Genomic DNA, 24380 nt, shown 5'->3' with positions numbered 1-24380 from the left:
GGTTTTTGCGACTGCACTTGAAGAAACTTTCAAAGTTCTTGAATTCCACAAATTAACATTTAACAAGGCACACCTGTTAATTGAAATGCATTTCAGGTGACTACCTCATGAAGCTGGTTGAGAGAATGCCAAGAGTGTGCAAAGCTGTCATCAAGGCAAAGGGTGGCTACTTTGAAGAATCTACAATATAAAATATATTTTGATTTGTTTAATACATGATTCCATGTGTGTTATGTCATAGTTGTGATGTCTTCACTATTATTCTATAAATGTAGAAAAAAGTACAAATAAAGAAAAACCCTGGAATGAGTAGGTGTGTCCAAACTTTTGACTGGTACTATATACTTCAGCTATATTGCTTCCACCGATACAGTTCCATCAGGTCCAGGAAGGGTGTGAACAAGGGAAGAGGGAAGGGACTCTTCATTCATGGTTTTTACCAACATACTTTCTGCTATAAAACAACCTCCTATACCCAAGATGCTTATATAATATGTGGTGATTCAGCCAATAACAAATTCCCCATTTCCAGAGAGGTAGAAATTGGTTGGTGTGTGACATACCAGGCTGTACCAATCAGTGGTGGAGGAAGACCAACAGTACAGTCTGTTCCTTCAGAGACACGTCCTCCATCACACACTTAAATAAGTAGGGGAAGTGGCTTGGCACCTTCTTAAACACCTGGATACACATAATAAACCAAGGGTTAAAAACAACATTAGAGGACATTGATATAGAAGACATTGATCAATGCTCGCTGGAGACATTTGCCCTAAGTAGATGTATTGCTGGGGCTGTCCATGTACAGCCAACACGCAACACCCACATTCACAACAACATAGCATGTTCAACAACACACTCACTGATTGTTAACACAGCTAAGTATTTGCTATGTGAAACAAAAATCTACAACCAAGGATCAACATTTCTGTTTGACAGGCCAGGGTATTCATTCTTACCTCACAGGCAGGGACGTTCTCTCTGATGATAAATTATTATCATTGATTATGTATTGAGGCCACAATAAAAAGGCTCAAAAATCCACCTGAACTCCAGTAACATGATCTTCCTAATGGCGAAACTGAAGATAAAATAGCAGACGTGGAGGACTTGGTTAAACCATTTATTCGACTTGTGGTAAGAAGATTTAACATTACAAAATACTGATTTACATTTTACATTTTAGTCATTTAGCAGACGCTCTTATCCAGAGCGACTTACAGTAGAGTGCATACATTTTATTACATTCTTTGACATACTGAGACAAGGATATCCCTACCGGCCAAGAGCAGACGCTCTTATCCAGAGCGACTTACAGTAGAGTGCATACATTTTTATTACATTTTTACATACTGAGACAAGGATATCCCTACCGGCCAAACCCTCCCTAACCCGGACGACGCTATGCCAATTGTGCGTCGCCCCACGGATCTCCCGGTTGCGGCCGGCTGCGAGAGAGCCTGGGCGCGAACCCAGCCCAGCCTGGGCGCGAACCGAGAGACTCTGGTGGCGCAGCTAGCACTGCGATGCAGTGCCCTAGACCACTGCGCCACCCGGGAGACTGATGCTATTCAAGAGTTGAGTTCACTCACACGGACTTTAGAATCACTTTCTCATAGACATCCTCCAAGACCTGAGTGGGTGACAAATACCGTTTGTTAGAGCAAGCAGACCGTCTCCACTATATTCATAAATCAAATCAAATCAAATTTGATTTGTCACATACACATGGTTAGCAGATGTTAATGCGAGTGTAGCGAAATGCTTGTGCTTCTAGTTCCGACAATGCAGTAATAACCAACGAGTAATCTAACCTAACAATTCCACAACTACTACTTTATACACACAAGTGTAAAGGGATAAAGAATATGTACATAAAGATATGAATGAGTGATGGTACAGAACGGCATAGGCAAGATGCAGTAGATGGTATAGAGTACAGTATATACATATGAGATGAGTTATGTAATCAATTATAATCAATTATATATCTAAGTAGGAGGCTCACCTTTGGGTCTAATGGTAGTTTATTCTTGACATGGGGCGCCCAGTATCTATTAGCCAACTTAAAAAAGAAAGTGAGAGAGGTTATTATAACAAAAACTTTAATCTCGGCATCCCATAAGCAAATTTTGTGTGAGTGCACTAGATTTTGTTCTGGGGGTGATGATAAGATGTCTGTCCCAGAGTGAGTGGAGGAACCAGGAGGGATTTGCTTTGGTAGAGAACACCAGCTCCTCTGAAATCATCTTGGCCAAGTCAATGGGGGAAATTAACCCATCCCGAAATTCAAAAGATGCCAGCCAGGGTTGCATTCAGTACAACAGAACGGTGTGCAATGTGGAATTCAACAGAAATTGAACTCAAATAAATTCAAAGTTCACTGGTCGCATTCACATATTTGCAGAGGTTATCGCAGGTGCATCAAAATGCTTGTTTCTAGCTCCAACAGCAAAAAATAACTGTACTGAAAAACCAGTTGGAAAACTTTGTGATTATGGTGGCCCAGAGGGCAATGACCTGGTGTGCTGCACAAGTTTTGCGATTTCAGATGGTCACACCCATATTGATCAGGCCACACCCACCAAATGTACCTCTAGCCAGCAGATCCGACCCGCTTGCTAACAGCTGCACTAGGGTCGGACAGTGTTCAGTCTGTAGACTTAGACACTGCATAGCTGGCGCGAGATATGGCTCAGAAAATGTACCTCAATCCAGAAATGAGAAATGCAATATACTTCCCATGAATTGTCACATTATCCCAACTGTTACACCAGGAAGATTGTTCCTCCGGAAAACTGACCTTTTTGTCCTCATGCTTGGTCGCAGAAGCCACAGCAGCCATTTTGGAATGGCAGTGTCAGCCAATCAGCTCCTTAGTTGTTCAACACTGCGTGCCATTCCATAATGGCTGCTGTGGCTACTGCTAGCTAGCATGAGGACGAAAACGTCAGTTAACTTAAACTAGCAGTCGTTAAAACTTCTCGGTGTAACAGTTGGGATAATGGGACAATTTAGGTACAACGCATTTCTCATCCTGGGATTGCAGTACAATTTCCAAGCCATATCTCACAACGCCTCTGCTGTGTGTTAATCAACACAGGAAGCCTGTCCTATCACATTGCAACTGTAAGCAAGCGGGTTGGATCTGCTGGCTAACGTACCTCAAAGGCTGTTTAAGAACAGTGTGCACCAAAAACGTGTTGTTCAGCACAAACCGTCTCGCAACCTTGCAAATGTTGAAGTGAACTGAATGCACCACAAGTGTAGGTATACCCCGGTGACTGGACACCCCGCCAAATTGTGAATTCGTTCAACTAATCAGTGACGTAAAAAACGCACACCTGTAGAATAGAGTACCACAGTATGAGCCATAACACCTAGAGGTTAAACAAGGAAATAGTTCCAATAGTTTTTTCACCATTAATCTTCGATTTATTTTTAAACACTTCAAATAAGGGCTGTGTTTCGTGTATGACGTTTTGATAACCGTGTAAATCTCTCTAGGACTAGGTGACTTATCAATATATATATTTTTTTTTGTATTTTATGCCAATTTTGTGTCATCGCTACAACTCCCCAACGGGGTCGGGAGAGGCGAAGGTGGAGTCATGCGTCCTCCTAAACATGACCCGCCTAACCACACTTCTTAACACCCGCCAGCCTAACCCGGAAGCCAGCCGCACCAATGTGTCGGAGGAAACACAGTCCAACTGGCGACCGGGGACAGCCTGCAGGCACCCGGCCCGCCACAAGGAATCGCTAGACCGCGATGAGCCAAGTAAAGCCCCACCGGCCTACAACCAAGGATCAACATTTCTGTTTGACAGGCCAGGGTATTCATTCTTACCTCACAGGCAGGGACGTTCTCTCTGATGATAAATTATTATCATTGATTATGTATTGAGGCCACAATAAAAAGGCTCAAAAATCCACCTGAACTCCAGTAACATGATCTTCCTAATGGCGAAACTGAAGATAAAATAGCAGACGTGGAGGACATGGTTAAACCATTTATTCGACTTGTGGTAAGAAGATTTAACATTACAAAATACTGATGCTATTCAAGAGTTGAGTTCACTCACACAGACTTTAGAATCACTTTCTCATAGACATCCTCCAAGACCTGAGTGGGTGACAAATACCGTTTGTTAGAGCAAGCAGACCGTCTCCACTATATTCATAAATCAAATCAAATCAAATTTTATTTGTCACATACACATGGTTAGCAGATGTTAATGCGAGTGTAGCGAAATGCTTGTGCTTCTAGTTCCGACAATGCAGTAATAACCAACGAGTAATCTAACCTAACAATTCCACAACAATTCCACAGCGATGAGCCAAGTAAAGCCCCACCGGCCTAACCCTCCCCTAACCGGACGACGCTGGGCCAATTGTGCGCCTTCCTATGGGCCTCCCGGCCACGGCCGTTTGTGGTACAGCCTAAGAATGAACCAGGGTCTGTAGTAACGCCTCTAGCACTGCGAGGCAGTGCCTTACACCACTGCGCCACTCGGGAGGCCCGGAAAATATTTAATTTAATCAATTGTAGATTAAGGCTGTAACGTAACAAAATGTGGACAAAGTCAAGGGGTCTTAATACTTTCCGAATGCACTGTAGACTCCAACCCTGTTCCTGGAGAGCTACCCTCCTGTAGGTTTTCACTCCAACCCCAGTTGTAACTAACCTGGTGTAACAGTATAGCTTCCGTCCCTCTCCTTGCCTCGAACCAGGGATCCTCTGCACACATCAACAACAGCCACCCTCGAAGCATTGTTACCCATCACTCCACAAAAGCCGCCCCTCTGCAAGGGGAACAATTACTTCAAGGTCTCAGAGCGAGTGACGTCACCGATTGAAACACTATTAGAGCGCACCCCGCTAACTAGCTAGCCATTTCACATCGGTTACACTCACCCCCCTTTTGACCTCCTCCTTTTCCGCAGCAACCAGTGATCCGGGTTAACAGCATCAGTGTAACAATATAGCTTCCGTACCTCTGTCTGCTCGCCCATACCTGGGCACGAAAACTTAGAGAACGGTAGCTCTTCACGAACCAGGTTCAATTGATGTAGAACCACCAGAAAAAAATATGGATATTTTCTATCAATCTCTGAAATTTGTCTGCCCTTATGGATTCGCAGAAGATATTTCTATAAACTGTACAAGGCTCTGTAGTTTCAGACATTTAGATATCCAAATATTTAGATATCCAAATAATGTTTGTCAAATTCAAAAATACAGGGGAGTATACACTATTTAAAGCTAACTCAAGAGAACTGGTTATTCAACAAGAATGTTGTAACGGAGCATTTTTTTTTAATTGAAACTGACCCCCTGCAACTGGGCATGGACATTTTACGAGACTCCTGTTTCCCCGAATCGAGAACGAAGACTGCATCGCTAAGGTTGGTTAAATTGTCTGTGCTTGTTACGCCTTGTACTAACACACTGTAACCAGTTGCTGAAATGTTAGACAAAGGAAAAACACCCTCCAAAATGAAGGACTGGGCTGCCCCAGTGTCTCGCAGTATCTTCGTCGGCTGCATAACAGCATCGCCACTCTGCAGAGACACAAACCTGTATGAAACAAAGGGTTCATACACATCTGATCCAAAATCTTGTTTAGGAGATACGCCAATCCCAACCAGAGACTTAATGGGCTGGAGTGCTCCCACACGAAAAAACGTCCTTTTATCTCTTAAATGTTTCTGTTTCAACAGAGACAATGTGTCCTTTCTCATGGCAGTAATGACAAACTGGCGGATATGAAAAATCTGTTCAGCCGATCTTTATCTTTGGGCACTGTAGAAATGGACAAACCTTGCAGTAGGTGGTGACTTTTTCGTGGGGATAACTACTAGGTGCTATGTTTGTGAAGGTAGTTTTGTGTGTCAACACAAACTCATCTGCAACAACTGCAGCCTTCTCAAGAGTGAGATCCGTGTGCTCATAAATGTAGGTAGCAACCCTTTCGTGAAGGCAATTCTTGAACTGCTCGAGAAGTATTAGTGTCTTTAAATCTTCAAGGTCCTTGATCTCTTGAGAACCATACCACTAATTAAAAAGACATGCTGTTCCCTTGCAAACTCAACATGCCTTTGTGATTCTGTCTTTCGTAATTTACAGAAATGTTGTCTGTATGCCTCTGGGACGAACTCGTAAGCCCAAAGAATAGAAGCTTTAAGTGTCATAATCTGAACTCTGGTCAAGAGATAAAGCTGCCTACACTTGAGCCTTTCCCACAACACCACTTTGGTGGAGCAGTTACCAAATATCTCGCAGCCATTTTAGGGATGAAACGTTAGCAATCCGTTCAAACAGAGTAAAATATACATCCACCTCTTTTTCATTGAAAGGCGGTACAAGTTGGCTGTTCTGAACAAGATCAAACTCTGAGAGTGCAGGATGGCTGGACTGGATTCAGAGTGCTTCCAGATCTATCGCTTGAGACACTCATATAAAGCAATAAAAAATATAATTTTCTTATAAACTCAACAAAAAAAATAACGTCCCTTTTTCAGAATCCTGTCTTTCAAAGATAATTCGTAAAAATCCAAATAACTTCACAGATCTTCATTGTAAAGGGTTTAAACACTGTTTCCCATGCTTGTTCAATGAACCATAAACAATTACTGAACATGCACCTGTGGAACGGTCGTTAAGACACTAACAGCTTACAGACGATAGGCAATTAAGGTCACAGTTATGAAAACTTAGGACACTAAAGAGGCCTTTCTACTGACTCTGAAAAACACCAAAAGAAAGATGCCCAGGATCCCTGCTCATCTGCGTGAATGTGCCTTAGGCATGAGGACTGCAGATGTGGCCAGGGCAATAAATTGTAATGTCCGTACTGTGAGACACCTAAGACAGCGCAACAGGGAGACAGGACGGACAGCTGATCATCCTCACAGTGGCAGACCACGTGTAACAACACCTGCACAGGATCAATACATCTGAACATCACACCTGCGGGACAGGTACAGGATGGCAACAACAACTACCCGAGTTACACCAGGAACGCACAATCCCTCCATCAGTGCTCAGACTGTCCGCAATAGAGTGAGAGAGGCTGGACTGAGAGCTTGTAGGCCTGTTGTAAGGCAGGTCCTCACCAGACATCACCGGCAACAACGTCGCCTATGGGCACAAACCCACCGTCGCTGGACCAGACAGGACTGGCAAAAAGTGTTCTTCACTGACGGGTTGCGGTTCTGTCTCACCAGGGGTGATGGTCGGATTCGCAGTTATCGTCAAAGGAATGAGCGTTACACCGAGGCCTGTACTCTGGAGCAGGATCGATTTGGAGGTGGAGGGTCAGTCATGGTCTGGGGCCGTGTGTCACAGCATCATCGGATTGAGCTTGTTGTCATTGCAGGCAATCTCAATGCTGTGCGTTACAGGGGAGACATCCTCCTCCCTCATGTGGTACCCTTCCTGCAGGCTCATCCTGACATGACCCTCCAGCATGACAATGCCACCAGCCATACTGCTCATTCTGTGCATGATTTCCTGCAAGACAGGAATGTCAGTGTTCTGCCATAGCCAGCAAAGAGCCCGGATCTCAATCCCATTTAGCACGTCTGGGACCTGTTGGATCAGAGGGTTAGGGTTAGGGCCATTCCCCCCCAGAAATGTCCGGGAACTTGCAGGTGCCTTGGTGGAAGAATGGGGTAACGTCTCACAGCAAGAACTAGCAAATCTGTTGCAGTCCATGAGGAGATGCACTGCAGTACTTAATGCAGCTGGTGGCCACACCAGATACTGACTCTTACTTTTGATTTTGACCCCCTTTGTTCGGGACACATTATTCCATTTCTGTTAGTCACATGTCTGTGGAACTTGTTCAGTTTATGTCTGTTTAAAAAAAAAAAATTACCTTTATTTAACTAGGCAAGTCAATTTTAAGAAGAAACTCTTATAATCAATGACGGCCTAGGAACAGTGGGTTAACTGCCTTGTTCAGGGGCAGAATGACAGATGTTTACCTTGTCAGCTCTGGGATTCGATCTTGCAACCTTTCGGTTACTAGTCCAAAGCTCTAACCACTAGGCTACTTGTTATGTTCATACAAATATTTACACATGTTAAGTTTTCTGAAAATAAACGCAGTTGACAGTGCGATGACGTTTATTTTTTTTGCTGAGTTTAGTTACCTGTGACATATTCTGCGTTGATTTGGGACACAATGGGCGCAGACGCTTTCCTCGCATGGGTTTGACTCTCCATGTCTGTCTATAGTTGGCTAGCTTACTTTCCTAAGTAAAAATGGTAGCTGTATGTTAACAATACGATGGAAAACTACCTATTCCACTGACATTGCTCCTTTTAACACACCAGCATGTTAGCTACATTGGCAAAGTGGCAACTGAAGTTGACTTCACACTACAGCTAAGTAACGTCAGCTAGTTGGCAAATAGTAATGCAATGCTAACGTTAGCTACAGTAGTAGCCAACTAGCTGGCTATGGCAGCAACTAATATTAGCTAATAAAACAATAAATGACTTGATTATTTAGTAAATGGCTATCAAAAAGGCGAAATAATTGTGGAAACCAAACTTGGTTTTTCACAACATCTGTGTAATTCCCGCTACGCATGTACACAAGGAAACACGTTATGTGCGACACATTTCCGGTTCGCCATGTTTAGATTCCTAGTGAAACAAGGGGTGTAACGTAATGGCTCCTACTAGTAATGCGCAGGTTGACCGATAACCCGCAGACGGGGTTAAGGTCATTAAACATTGTGTGGCTCAAAGGCGGGTTGAACAAAGACACACACACAATACCTTAACAATCCATAAATGTATTATTATTCAGCAATTTATATGGGCTACATTGAGGTGCTTCTTTCATTACCGTAGGCTATCTGGTATTACTGCATTAGCCTAAATTTTAGGACTTAACTGTACGCGCGCCAAATAGCATACACAGCCAATCCGCAGAAAAAATGTACGTCAATCCACGGAGGCAAAAGTGACATTGTCGAAGTTTAATTCAATACGACAAAAGCTGCGAAAGAGTTGAAAATAAAGAGAAGGAAGGGTCAGAAAAGTAATGTTTGGAAAATATATATATGTTTTAAGTGGTAAAAGGATGATAGCAGTGCCGGACAGGTGTTGTGTCGAAAATCTCCCCCTGCCCGAATTCTTACCCCCCTTCTAATTTCCTTAATTTTGTGGCAAGAGTCAAATACTTTCTATAGAACAACCTTCGCCTCAAGATAGGCAACCGAAATTAATAATTCATGTATATGTATTATATTAAACATAGAGGGAGTAAAATGTTGGCAAGCAATAAACATTTCAGAACAACTATGGCTGAATTATTATCCTTACACTTTCAAAAATACTAGTCGAATTAAACATGGGAGAGATGACGAATTTTGGCAAAGATATTTATTTATAGACTAATACAAATCAGTAGCGGATTTAGGTACAGGGCGGCACCTTGCCGGGGGCGGCATGGGGCGCGTGCGGGCGCTGAAGGGGGGGTTCGCCCAGCGCGCCATATTGAAACAAATAGCCAAACCGAAAACTGCAGAATAAAATGCTTTCTGCTACTAAGATCAGTGAAATGTAGGCTAAACTGACAATGAAGTGAAGAAGAGAAATCTCAACTAGCATGCAAGCCGCAGCAATGAAGAACGCGAAGAGGGAGGGGAGAATTCTGTCAGGGGGGAGATTGTGAGGCTCTATACAAATTCGACTGAGGTAAAGTTGGTTTTATATTCACACATAAGGACATTCAACAGACATTCATCAGACATTCGCCAAAAGCCATTTAAAAATGTAAAAATCAATAACTAATTCACCGTTTGTCACAGAATCAAGCTAGATATGATTTATTTTATAAATGTCTAGCATACTTTTACAACCTTTTTTTGAGTAGAAATTCCAGTTTTGACTTGATAGAAATACATAAAATCTGTAAAATGCCATTTAAAGTGATATAAATAACTAATTCACTGTTTGTCACAGAAACATCAAACTATATATGATGTATTCTATAAATGTCTAGCATACTTTTACAACCTTTGTTTTGAGGAAGAATTCCAGTTTTGATTTGATAGAGGGCATGTAGTCTGTCTAGAGGGCGTGGTCAAAGTTCTAATGAGTCTGTTATACCCTATTAGAAGGGGCCTGGTAGAAATGTTGCATCTTCAGTCATATTAAATTAGATTACAGGAAAAAACTACATGATGAAGGGGTCAGGCCTGACTAACAAAGAAGACAGGTGGATGGATCAAGAGGACCAAGATAACCAAGAGGATTAACATGGACAACATTCCACAGTGGAGATGATAAAGAAAACTAAGAGTGAAACATAACCATATATTAGTATGGGTATTGAAAGATACCAGAGGGTGGATAACAAAAAAAGCACTAATATAAGAAGTAGATGGTACATGTTTGGTTTTTGGGCTGAATGTATACATTATGACCTGCCTCTGAACTGTATGTGAACTCCTCTGCAATCTACTGGCACTAACCATTAAAAACTAGGACTTCAACCAGGCTGTCCCTATGCTATTTGCTCTCTTAAACTGATAGTACAAAGCCTATGTGAAAATTAGGTTTTTCACAAAAGATCATGAAAAAAAATATCAACTGGCCCAAATCAGCTCTACATAATTCAGCAGGGAGGTGTGCAACTACCACACATTATACCCATTACACCAGTGTAGAAACTACGTCACCTACATAGCTATTACCAAATCCCTTTCAGTTCACATTCCTTGCAGAAAGAATAATTTGCAAACCTTTTAAAACGTCCAGAAAGACAGTTGTCTTAGAAGGGTATTTATACTTTAAAATACATATTTTATGTGAATGGATGTGAATGAAAGAATTCTGGCAGTGTTTTAATGTCCTAGTTTCATCTTTTTTTCTTTACCTCCAACTCTATATATCCGAGTGAGCCTACAGTATGAGGACCTTGGGGATCAGAATTACCATTATACCCTTTGATCAAACGTATAACAGACAAACACTGCTCAAAAGGAGTCGTTTGTGATATCTACACTCAGTTGCCACTTTATTAGGTTCACCACCTGTTACGGGATTTTTGTGTTTAATGACTAAAATATGTATACATTTGACTTAGACGTTACTGTATGAATGAAACTTATTATAATCATAATTCTGAGTGTAATATGTTCCTTATTAGAAAGAATGGAGTTATCTTCAGACAGGCTGGAATGCTGTGTTCCTTACAGGACATTCTGTCTACCCAGGGAGGGGAAAGACCTTAAGTTGGTTGTAGATAGTTGAACAGGTGGCAGACAGTAATGAGAACTTGAACTGTATTGCCATTGTATCCGAGAGGAGGTTGGACATTAAAACCTATGACATCATATTTATTATATAACCTGATGTAAATTGTACTATGATTCAGTACTCTCGAGAATAAACGCTATTGATTGATTGATTTTAAGACTGGTTTTCTGTCCATTTGGCTGATAATTATCTTACAAATTCTTATTTATGGGCAGAATGTTTTAATTGAATTGGTTGATAAACATAGGAATGAAATTCCTTTAACACCACCCTATTCACGAAAATAAATTGCTCCTACATACACCAAGTCCAGTGGTCTTGGCTTGCTAGACACTAAAGCATGCAGAGAAGTATTCAGGTATTCTGTTACTGTTTGTTTGAACTTTAGAATGTGCAAAATGACAGCACAGTCTGTGATGGTCTTTTGTATCTCAGAAAAACTGTTTTTTTTATTTTTATAATTCCAACACTCAGCTTGTACTGCCTATAATCAACTCCAACTGGACTTAAAAACTTGAACAGTCTATCTCCTTTGGCTGTAAGTGTTGAACAGTTGAATCTATTACCTCAGGAAAAAAGCCTGAAAAAGGAACTACTGATACTGGAAAATACATTTCTGGAGGTTTAATGTACTTTGATGTAGGTTTGATGTACCTACTGTAGTTATTGTAATTCATGTTACATATATTTCTAAATCCGACATGGTGATCTCATGGAACCTTGCTGCTTTTATGTTTTAGCCATTAGGGGGAGGTGTTGTTTTTATTCTGCGTTAGGCTAACAGGAAATAAGGAAAAAGGGAGGGAAAATCTCAGACTTAACAGTAGATTACAACAGGGTTGACAAGGTGTTTGAGGTAAACTTTTGGCTCCAATGTAAAGCAGAAAGACGATCTTTGGGGGAACCCTTTGCTACAGGGTGTGGGAATGGGGCAAAGCACAGACAGTGAGAGAACAATGTATCTAACTGTAAGGGACAGATTGTCTTTGAAGCACAACCTTTAGAACTATGGGTTCCAGAAAGTGTCTTTAAATGTGTCAACAATGCATATAAATGTGGTCCTCTTTTTTTTTTTACAGTCTTCAACGCGAAGCAATACTGCTCGATGTGTGCTTTGCATCATCCAGAGAAAACTGATGATAATCTGACCAACTGGGTTTGTATTTGTGTAATATAACAGTAGACTCTGAAAACTCATGTAGTTTGATCCTTCAAGACATTTAGAAGTATGAAACTTTGTTTTTAAACTTTTTTATCAGGGTTATCCTTGTGTTATTGCTAGGGTTGCACATTTTGGGGAATATTCAGAGGTAGAAACTTTCTGTGGGAATTAACGGATATATTTGAGAATGAATGGAAATATATGCAAATTAATATTAATACCATTTAAATGTAGATGTTTTTTGCATTGGATATATTTACCATATCATATGGAGACAGAAACATAAACCTTTTACCTTCTCATAAGTAGACAAATTGCAAATTATTAAATCCTTCCAATAGAAAAAATATTATTGTTACGAATTGAACTTTAATTAAATGAGTTGACTCTTCACATGGGATGATTTCACTGAACAACAAAAGAAAGGGAATATTAAATGATCCTTCTCATCTCCCAAAAACATTTTCAACATAAATGATAGTCTTGAAACTAAAGCTTTGTTTGTCTTCCTCTCAGGCTTCCATGTCTTCCCCCTGGACCTCCTCAATATCCACCTCTTGAACATCAGACTCTGAGGCCTCATCTTTACTAACACTTTCCAACCTTAATGAGGATGGCTCGTTGTCAGGCTCAAAAAGCCTCACATTTGCCTGGATGGCCACCAATTTTTCAACCCCTGTATTGGTCAGCCTGTTACGTGATTTGGTGTGTGTGTTCCCAAACTAGGACCAGTTGCGCTCTGAGGCGGCTGATGTTGGTGGGATTTGGAGGATGATGGAGGCAACAGGGGAGAGCCTCAAATCCACAAAGTCCCTTCCACCAGGTGGCTAATGAGATATGTTGGCACGACTGCCATATTGCATCTCCAGCCCAAAGCCCTTGCTTGGAAGTGTACTTCGCCAGACTGCCAAGAACCTTGCCCTCATCCAGACCAAGGTGGCGAGACATGGTAGTGATGACACCATAGGCCTTGTTGATCTCTGCACCAGACAGGATGCTCTTGCTAGCATATTTGGGGTCCAACATGTATGGGCTTCAGGCAGAAGTCTTCACGCTTTTTGATGTATTTCAGAACTGCAGTACGGATTTCTTCTCTTACATCTGCAAGCAGTCTGAACATCAGACAATATGGCATTGTCTCCCTCAATCCGTGCACTGGCTCCTGCTATAGATTTCAGGAGTTTCAGGCTGCTTACCACTCTCCCAAAATACATCATCCAGGAGGATCCTCTTGATGGGGCTGTCCATATCGTCAGACAGTGATATGGCCATTTCTTGGAGAGAATTCTTCCCCTCCAGGAGACTGTCAAACATGATGACAACACCAGTGTTGCTGGGCAGCTTCAATGAGGCGCTCTTATTCTTCTCACTTTGCTTGGTGAGGTAGATTGGTGCTAAAACTTGATGACCCTTCACATACCTAACCATTTCCTTGGCTCTCTTGTAGTGTATCCATTGTTTTCAGTGCCATGATGTCCTTGAGGAGCAGATTCAATGCATGAGCAGCACAGCCAATGGGTGTGATGTGAGGGTAGGACTCCTCCACTTTAGACCAAGCAGCCTTCATGTTCGCAGCATTGTCTGTCACCAGTGCAAATATCTTCTGTGGTCTAAGGTCATTGATGACTGCCTTCAGTTCATCTGCAAGGTAGAGACCAGTGTGTATGTTGTCCCTGGTGTCTGTGCTCTTGAAAATGAGTAAAAAGAACAACAAATACAATTCCACGTACAGATAAATAGTTAAGCAGTTAGATTAAACAACTCCTTTGTAAGGAGATTATTTCACTTATAATTCACTGTATCACAATTCCAGTGGGTCAGAAGTTGACATACACTAAGTTGACTGTGCCTTTAAAAAGCTTGGAAAATTCCAGAAAATGATGTCATGGCTTTAGAAGCCTCTGATAGGCTAATTGACATCATTTGAGTCAATTGGAGGTATACCTGTGGATGTATTTCAAGGCCTACCTTCAAACTCAGTGCCTCTTTGCTTGACATCATGGGAAAATCAAAAGAAATCAGCCAAGACCTCAGGGGGAAAAAATGTAGACCTCCACAAGTCTGGTTAATCCTTGGGAGCAATTTCCAAACGCCTGAAGGTACCGCGTTCATCTGTACAAATAATAGTACACAAGTATAAACACCATGGGACCACGCAGCCGTCATACCACTCAGGAAGGAGACGCGTTGTGTCTCCTAGAGATGAACGTACTTTGGTGCGAAAAGTGCAAATCAATCCCAGAACAACAGCAAAGGACCCTGTGAAGATGCTGGAGGAAACAGGTACAAAAGTATCTATTTCCACAGTAAAACAAGTCCTATGTCGACATAACCTGAAAGGCCCCCTAGCAAGGAAGAAGCCACTGAAGCTGTGATGCTTGCAAGCCGAAGAACACCATCCCAACCGTGAAGCATGGGGGTGGCAGCATCATGTTGTGGGGGTGCTTTGCTGCAGGAGGTACTGGTGCACTTTACAAAATAGATGGCGTCATGAGGATGGAAAATGATGTGGATATATTGAAGCAACATCTCAAGACATCAGTCAAGAAGTTAAAGCTTGGTCGCAAATGGGTTTTCCAACTGGACAATGACCTCAAGCATACTTCCAAAGTTGTGGCAAAATGTCTTAAGGACAACAAAATCAAGGTATTGGAGTGGCCATCAAAGCACTGACCTCAAACCTATAAAAAATGTGTGGGCAGAACTGAAAAAGCGTGTGCGAGCAAGGATGCCTACAAACCTGACTCAGTTACACCAGCTCTGTCAGGAAGAATGGGCCAAAATTCACCCAACTTATTGTGGGAAGCTTGTGGAAGGCTACCCGAAACGTTTGACCCAAGTTAAACAACTTAAAGGCAATGCTACCAAATACTAATTAAGTTTATGTAAACTTCTGACCAACTGGGAATGTGATGAAAGAAATAAAAGCTGAAATAAATCACTCTCTCTACTATTATTCTGACATTTCACATTCTTAAAATAAAGTGGCGATCCTAACTGACCTAAGACATGGAATTTTTACTAGGATTAAATGTCAGCAACAGAGAAACTGAATTTAAATCTATTTGGCTAAGGTGTACAGTCGTCGCCAAAAGTTTTGAGAATGACACAAATATTAATTTTCAAAGTCTGCTGCCTCAGTTTGTATGATGGCAATTTGCATATACTCCAGAATGTTATGGAGAGTGATCAGATGAATTGCAAAGTGGCTCTTTGCCATGCAAATGAATTGAATCCCCAAAAAGCATTTCCACCTTGTTAACACAGGTGTGAGTGTTGACGAGGACAAGGCTGGAGATCACTGTGTCATGCTGATTGAGTTCGAATAACAGACTGGAAGCTTCAAAAGGAGGGTGGTGCTTGGAATCATTGTTCTTCCTCTGTTAATCATGGTTACCTGCAAGGAAACACGTGCCGTTATCATTGCTTTGCACAAAAAGGGCTTCACAGGCAAGGATATTGCTGCCAGTAAGATTGCACCTAAATCAACCATTTATCGGAGTATCAAGAACTTCAAGGAGAGCGGTTCAATTATTGTGAAGAAGGCTTCAGGGCGCCCAAGAAAGTCCAGCAAGCGCCAGGACCGTCTCCTAAAGTTGATTCAGCTGCGGGATCCGGGCACCACCAGTACAGAGCTTGCTCAGGAATGGCATCTTGCAGGTGTGAGTGCATGTGCACGCACAGTGAGGCGAAGACTTTTGGAGGATGGCCTGGTGTCAAGAAGGGCAGCAAAGAAGTCACTTCTCTCCAGGAAAAACATAAGGGACAGACTGATATTCTGCAAAAGGTACAGCGATTGGACTGCTGAGGACTGGGGTAAAGTCATTTTCTCTGATGAATTCCCTTTCCGATTGTGTGGGGCATCCGAAAAAAAGCTTGTCCAGAGAAGACAAGGTGAACGCTCCCATCAGTCCTGTGTCATACCAACAGTAAAGCATCCTGAGACCATTCATGTGTGGGGTTGCTTCTTAGCCAAGGGAGTGGGCTCACTCACAAGTTTGCCTAAGAACACAGCCATGACAAAGAATGGTACCAACACATTCTCCGAGAGCAACTTCTCACAACCATCCAGGAACAGTTTGGTGACGAACAATGCCTTTTCCAGCATGATGGAGCACATTGCCATAAGGCAAAAGTGATAACTAAGTGGCTCGGGGAACAAAACTTCAATATTTTGGGTCCATGGCCAGGAAACTCCCCAGACCTTAATCCCAGTAAGAACTTCTGGCCAATCCTCAAAAGGCGGGTGGACAAACAAAAACCCACAAATTCTGACAAACTCCAAGCATTGATTATGCAAGAATGGGCTGCCATCAGTCAGGATGTGGCCCAGAAGTTAATTGACAGCATGCCAGGGCGGATTGCAGAGGTCTTGAAAAAGAAGGGTGAACAAAAATATCTAGACACTGAAGCAGCAAACTTTGTGGAAATTAATATTTGTGTCATTCTCAAAACTTTTGGCCACGACTGTATGTAAACTTCCAACTTCAACTGTACATACTATGACAGCAATTCACTGTAATAGGTACACACGTTGTATCTGGCACAAGTGACGATTAAACTGATTTGGATTTCAAAAACTGCCATTATTGTAACGTTTGATATAACAACATTGATGTGGGATATCTTTTTGATCAAAACATACGTTTTTTGCAAAAGCATGCCTTTATTACTATATGATTTATATTGCCTGAAAACTCAATGATGATTAACACCTCAGTTATGTGTGCTTCTGTCAGGGTTGTGGTCAAATGCATGTCATTTAAAGTCAATTTAGCAATTGAACAAAAATCCAATCCAATTTGAAAATTTTCCTAATTGCAAAAGCATGTAACAGAATTTGGGTATTTCAGAACTGTAATTTAGATGTAAATAAACATAACCCTGTTTTTAGATGTAAATAAACATAACCCTGTTTTATGTTTTTAATACTGCAGATAGAATGCTCTGTGTGCCAGAGATACCATTCAGATTGTCTGGGGATGAAGGACTTCAACAAAGCCAAAATAGAAAATGATTGGAAGGGGCCTCTTTGCTGTTAAATTAAAGGCGTATAAATAAAGGACTGTTGTGCCTTGTAACTACTTTAAAATGTGGAACTGTTGCACTAAAAATGCAAGTTCGTTTGCGGTTTGACAATAACTGATTAGAGTATATCCTCTGGCGTGTTGATGCTAATGTGTTGATGTTCTCTGTATCCATAGCAGAATGATTTTGCAGTGCATGGTGATCAAACAGGTTTCCTGTTATATTCATCAGAGGTATAAGGAAGGGGAAGTCTGTGAATCAAAAAAATAGTAATTGTACAGATGGTTAACAAAACATGCACCTGACAGTATTCGTACCTTGGTTTTTGTGGTGAATGTGAATGAAAAAAACTGTTTTGATAATGGTTTTCATTCACATACCTTGTCCATGGGATGGGATATTCATTGACGAGGTAATGTGATCTGCATAACATACCTATTGACATACCTTTGTATGCCTCATTTTCTGTATACCTTCAGACACAAAAGTGAGCAGTTCAGTCATCTGCACCCAAGCCTTCAACATATTCTTATAGCCTACATATTCTTACCTCTTTGTTGATTGATATCCATTGAATTGTGTCCATTTTCTGTTTTTAGAAAGATTTGCATAAATATGAAAAAATAGATCATCATAAAACAATATCAATTTAGATCATACAAGGGACAACCTTCCCTTAAGATGAGATCTTTACATTTTTCAGTTAAGAGCCTGCACCTGCTGCCCTTTCAAATCCAAATGTTTCAGTTGGGGACTTAGGTTCCTACATGAACCCCCACCAACTAAGGAGGTTCATCGATAAACCCCACCTATGGGGTTCTTGGAAGAACCTTTTGGGTGCCATTTTCAGTGCCAAGAACCCTAAGGTTCTTCAAATAAGAACCCTTGTTGAACCCCTACTTTTTAGAGTGTATCAAGATGGCATGTTAATGATTCAAGTAACCAGTTATGATGTCAAGTAGAGTTTTGCATAACTCAATTGACTAATCAAGATAAAATCGCAGAGAAATACTTTTATTTATACATTTATTTGTTCTGAATATGTGATCTAAAACTTGGATTAATAACAGCAAATTATGGCAGGTATACAGGTGATAAATAACCAATAAATAACAAGCACATTGTTATACGATTCCACAAATGACTTGGCTTCACAACAGTAATTTCACAATAATTTCAATTACAACACAAGGCAGTTTATTAAATCATTAATATGGTAATTTTGTCCTTTATGAATAGTGATGTGGGCATATTAAACTAAACGGAGAAAATATAAAAGAAATCATATTAGATATAGGTCAATAAAAACAGAAATATCTGTTTAGGCCATGTCTGATTTGTGTGTGCGCTGGTGGGTTTTTAGATGAGACGCTTGTGTGAAAGTCTTCTCACACACTTTACATTGGAATGGCCTCTCGCCTGTGTGGGTGACATAATGCCTCTGGAGTTTGGAAGGAGTCTTGAAATCCTTGAAACAAATTGCACACCGATATGTGCTTGACTGAGTAACCTCAATTTGATTTCTTAGGGCACATTTATGGAGCTGAAGATCCCTTTCTGTTTCAAAAGATGTGATGCATTTGTCACACTGAAATGACATGTGAATTGGTTCACGCCAGTAATGATCAAGCCTCTCATTTTGGATAACATTATGACTGTCTGCATCTGCTATGACTTGATTGGTTTGAAATTCCATTTGCATAGAATGCATGTGACCCCCCATTTCCTGTTGCAATGAATTATGACCTGTCATCTCATTGTTTAGGGCATGTCTGTGAACAATAAGATGAGTAGCAAGTTCAGATGGGGACAAGAAATTACTGTGACACTCAGTGCACCAATAGTCCTCGCTTTGTCTACTCCCAGATTCCATGTTATCATCTGGTAGGCTTATGTCTTGTATTGCCACAAAGCTTGGGTCTCTTGCCTCTGAAGAATTACCTAAACCCTCATCAGTGACTGAGCTGTGATCAGAACTGTCTTTGTAGGACTGTGGCATGTCTCTCAGTTTCTTTCCGTGAGCAGAGGCAAGAGTTTCATGGTCAGGGTCCCTAAATGTGCTGTTATCCTGGACATCACTACATGTTTTAATCTCATGTGTTCGTCGTTCATGACTTCTCAAGTGGCAAGGCTGTCTGAAAGTTTTAGTACATAAACTGCATTTGAATGGTCTTATCCCAGTGTGTATGAGAAAGTGTCTAGATAGTTTCGATGGCGTGTCAAAGCCCTTTTGACAAATCGTGCACAGGTGTGCTTTTCTTTTAGCACAGGTCACCTTGTTTGGTATGGACAGTTTAGAAGTGCTGTTAATGTTGTTGTCCTGTTGTGCCTTTGGTTGATTATTACAGGTATCCTCAAAATTGTCCTGGAATGGTCTCCATTCATTCACACCATTTGAATGAAATGGCTCTGCTTTCATAGAACTTGTCACAGGAACTTGAACACAGACTTTAGGGTACTGAAGTTGTTGCGGCCTTCTTACTTTCATTCTATTTCCCTGTCGAGAGGCAGGTCTGAAGGGTCTCCACTTGTGAGTTCCCTCATGGACTTTCAGGTGTGTGGCCTGTCTGAATGTTTTTCCACATGCCAGGCATTGGAATGGTCTCAAGCCAGTGTGTACAAGGTTATGTCTTTGTAGTTTAGAGGCAGATGGGAAATATTTGAAACATATTAAACACTGGTGTTTCGTATGGTTTGTACTCCCCACAGAGATGGCGTCAGCGCCTTTCAAAGCCAATTCTGGACCTGTACTCAGGAAAGGGGCATCATTGACTTTTCCTGTTGAAGGCATTGCTTGAATTTTCAATTGCAAGTGGCCACTTTGATTCAGTGTTGTTTCTGGTGGCATTTGGAGAGGGAGCTGAGGCTTGGATAGGGAGGATGTTGAATGCTGAAACCAATGCATTTTTCTATTGCTTTCATTGTGTCCACAAGCAAAAGTACTGCCTTGACCTGACTGTTTCTCTGTAGGGGACTTGAGGTGAACGTTCCTATCAGAATTGTGCTTTTCAGGAAGCTTTTCCTGAAATTGGACACCCACTGGAGACTCTCGGTGTTCAGTAATTCGACGTGATGGAGGTCTAGAACGTGGAGCATATCTTTGCTTTCCATTTTTGGACCACAGATGAGTGTGGGAGTGGATCCTCAAATGTGTTGGCTGGCGAAATCGCTTCCCACACGTGTAGCACCCAAAGGGTCTTTGACCAGTATGGGTCAACATATGCCTCTGCAGTTTGGATGGAGAAGGGAAACATTTAAGGCATGCAAGACACTGATGGTTCAGTTGCTGATTCTTTGCTTTCTGGCTGATCTTACGTTGGCTGCTGGTTTGACCAAATACTGGCGTCTTCAGGTGAGATGTTGCAGTTGATTCAGGTTCCTGCAGAGTGGAAACTGGAAAGTCTTTATCATCTTTCACATTCAGCTTCCAGTGCTCTGGTTTCACAATAATATTGAGTTCAAGAGCTTTCGATTCATTAAGCTCTGGAGAAGTCATCCCTTTGTCTGAATTTTGGGAAGCATGTTCAGTCTTCGACACAGACACGGCACCCCTTGGATCATCCACCTGACTTGTGTTCTGAGATTCATCTTGGTTCTTATGACTGACTTGGTGCCTCTTTAAATGGGTCGAAAGACGGAAGGGTCTGCCGCAGACACGGCACTGAAAGGGTCTTACTTCTTTATGCATCATGTAATGCTGCCTGTGTCTAATTGAACTGCTGAATGTTTTTGAGCAAATGCTACACTCAAATTGACTGGTACCACTAGCATTCGGCTCTACTTTGACAGGAAGCGAAGACCTTTCTAACTTGTCCAGGTGCTGCGGGGCACCGACACTTATTTCACACTGTAGTTCCATATCTACATTTGTGTTCCTAGCATCTATTCGCTTTTCTTTTTGTTTGGTACACACATTTTGGAGATTTGATTTATTATGCGAGGCATATAGGTGGGTTTTCAGGTGTGACACCTGCCTGAATGTTTTCCCGCAGTCCTCACAGGAAAAAGGCTTCTGGCCAGTGTGAGTAAGAAAATGACGCTTTAGTTTGGATGGAGAACAGAATGTTTTTGAGCAGGTTGGACATTCGTGGTTCACCCTCATTCTACCTCTGAAAGAGCTTTGCTGAGACCCAAGCATGGGGATAGTCTTAGAAAATCCAGTAGGCCTGCGTTCATGTATTTGAGAGTGCATTTTCAAATGGGCCCTTAGTCTGAAGGCCTTCCCACAAATGTTACACTCAAAAGGTTTTGGCTGACTGTGAACTGGTAAGTGCCTCTGAAGCTGGTGAGAGGAACTAAAACACATCAGGCACACTGTACATGTGTAGACATCGTCTGTGTGCCATGCACTGTTCTCCATTCCATCAGAACCGATCATGTTATCTTGCAGTAAATCGGTGAAGAAATGGCCTCCTGGCTGGGTGTTTTGTTGGCTGCTAAATAAACCATTATCAGCAGGTGGGATAAGTTCAGGTCGCGGTTTGATCTCTGAGGCTGTAGTGTACATCTCTGGTGGTGTCCTCTCCATGGTCCCATCTCTTCGAAAATATGCTGCAGGCAACAGTGGGGTGTCTGTAATTAAATCATGTCCAGATTTCTCAAGAGATGGATCAGGGCTTGTAGGTACTGGTATAGTATGTTGCAAACTGTCTGTGGGTGGACTCCAATTGTGGTAATTCCCTGTGTGTGTCTCGGAGTGCTTCTTTAAATGTACAGATTGTCTAAAGGCTTTGCCACAAACCAAACAGGTAAATGGCTTTTGGCCTGTGTGTATGAGATAGTGTCTCTGGAGTTTAGAGGCACTCGGGAAACCTTTACAACAAACGCTGCACTGATGCATTGTCGTCTTCTTCGTTCCTGTGATGTTCGACAAATGCTTGATGATTCTCCTTCATTGAGCAATCTAGGAAAAAATATCAAATATGTTTAAATACAATATTGATGTGGGTAAATACACATAGAAAAGTAGTAATGTATAATTAATTGAATCAAAAACGGCATTCTTCAACCTAGTATGAGCAACAAAAAAATATGTTGCAAATCCATTCATGGCTCTTTTAGCGCGATTTTGTAATAAAATATTTCACCTGATCAATAAAGCTCCCTTACAGTAAGTAACATAAAATAGGCCTAAGTTGAGACGTAGCTAGCTACATATTACGAGATAGCTAGCTAACGTTACATTCATAGCTATATATACATCAAACTCCTATGTAACATAAAATAGGCCTAACTTGTAGTCAACACATATTAGGACTGAGTTAGCTAGCTAACGTAACATTCAAGCTAGAATGACAAACTGAAAAGGATAGCGCTACTAGCTAGCTTAGCTAGCTAACCTTACCTAATTTTTAATTTGCCAGTTTCACCAGGATAAATGTTTAAAATAGTCACCATGCACGAGTCGAGTTGATGGTAATTCTCAAGAATAAGAAATACAAGTCAAATGTATGCTTGTGCGGTTCAAAAAACGACGAAAAAATTTCGATTACGTGAAAACAATGTTCAAAATAAACACCAACTGTGTCCGTCTCTCAATAACGCTCGGATGGAATCAATATTACTTATTTCAGGTTCCTACACTGCTGAACTGACGTCTACCGTAGTGGCAGTATCTATCTATGAGTTTTATCCGAGGCGCTAGTAAAATAAATACATACATAAATAAACTTTGCGGAATTCCACTCCCAGTTTGTGGTGTATTGTAGTCAATGAAGTGCACAGCAAATTGTTTTATATTAGATTTGAATACCTAAAAACGTTTTCAAAATTAAAAGTGTTATAGATGATGAGATTATGTATTTCATGTGTATGTGCTAATATAGTAGCCCAATTACTTACAGCCTAGAAAGTCATTTTTATATAAAAGAGTAACCAAATGTGCAGGAACAGCGTCCAAACTCTTCCGGTATTTCCCTTCACAGACCCAGTTAGTGGGGACATTCAGACACATCCATCAAATCCATTTGTTTGGACATGGATTCACATTTGAAAACCCAAGAAACACTCTTTGAAGATGTTATTTGTAATAGGATTATGGTTGGCTTAGCACGCCAATTGTGACACAAACTCTAATTATACAGCCTCGTCTCTGGACTTAATTTTAGTGCAAATTTAAGATTCTATCCACAATCCAAATCTGCTCCGAACTCATTGAACTAACCTGTACATCAGGACACTGTACACTGACAAAATCAGCCATATGCGTTAGAGCTGCAATCTGACCTTGTTAATTTACAAAAAGCACTGGTTTGTTTAAAACTTGTACTCAATGCAGGCAAGACTAAATACATGTTGTTCTCTAGTTCTCGCAAGAATATTTAAGATTAATTACAAATTTATTCATTGGATGGTTCTCCCATTGATCGGATTCCCACCTACAAATATCTGAGCATTTGGATTGACAAAGACTTAATCTTTAAAAAACATATGGATGAGCTTGTTGAAAAGAAAAAATTTCAAGTGGTTTGTTTTTTTAGAAATATAACTTGCAGGAATATATAACTTGCAGGAAGCATAGTCAAATGTATTTAACTAGGCAAGTCAGTTAAGAACAAATTCTTATTTTACAATGACAGCCTACCTCAGCCAAACCCTTCCCTAACCCGGATGACACTGGGCCAATTGTGAGCTGCCCTATTGGACTCCCAATCACGGCCGGTTGTGATACAGTCCGGGATCGAACCAGGGTGACGCCTCTAGCACTGAGATGCAGTGCCTTAGACCGCTGTGCCATCCTGGAGCCCAAATGTCCCAAATACAAGAAGTGTAGACCTTACTGTGAAATGCTTACTTACAAGCCCTTAACCAACAATGCAGTTCAAGAAATAGAGTCCAGAAAATATTTACTAAATAAAGTAAAGTAATACAGTGGGGAGAACAAGTATTTGATACACTGCCGATTTT

At 41.2% G+C, this 24380-nt stretch overlaps 1 protein-coding gene and 1 long non-coding RNA gene across 3 annotated transcripts; both read right to left on the bottom strand.

Annotated features, from left to right (window-relative positions):
- Positions 1-1110: 1110 nt before the first annotated feature.
- Positions 1111-8634, bottom strand: LOC139563430 (uncharacterized). The gene is made up of 3 exons (XR_011672560.1): positions 8161-8634; positions 2009-2065; positions 1111-1633 (listed from the first exon to the last, which is right to left on the bottom strand). It is a non-coding gene; the product is annotated as an uncharacterized lncRNA (long non-coding RNA).
- Positions 8635-18472: 9838 nt separating this feature from the next.
- On the bottom strand, positions 18473-23020 carry LOC139563553 (zinc finger protein 770-like). 2 transcript variants are annotated; one of them, XM_071382318.1, is made up of 2 exons: positions 22819-23020; positions 18473-22377 (listed from the first exon to the last, which is right to left on the bottom strand). In XM_071382318.1, the coding sequence occupies exon 2, from the start codon at positions 22312-22314 to the stop codon at positions 18796-18798; it is 3519 nt and encodes a 1172-aa protein (XP_071238419.1). In that variant the 5' UTR covers positions 22315-22377; positions 22819-23020; the 3' UTR covers positions 18473-18795. The 2 variants fall into 2 exon arrangements, with proteins under 2 accessions (XP_071238419.1, XP_071238420.1); XM_071382319.1 differs by having other exon boundaries at positions 22869-23014.
- Positions 23021-24380: the final 1360 nt, after the last annotated feature.

This window comes from Salvelinus alpinus, chromosome 34 (assembly GCF_045679555.1).
Source record: "Salvelinus alpinus chromosome 34, SLU_Salpinus.1, whole genome shotgun sequence".
Taxonomy (NCBI): Eukaryota; Metazoa; Chordata; class Actinopteri; order Salmoniformes; family Salmonidae; genus Salvelinus; species Salvelinus alpinus.
This window is presented reverse-complemented; position numbering and strand designations above follow the sequence as displayed.

Bases quoted from the DNA above. Each gene is read 5' to 3' on its own strand.
- LOC139563553 (XM_071382318.1), bottom strand. From the start codon at position 22,314: ATGCATCAGTGCAGCGTTTGTTGTAAAGGTTTCCCGAGTGCCTCTAAA.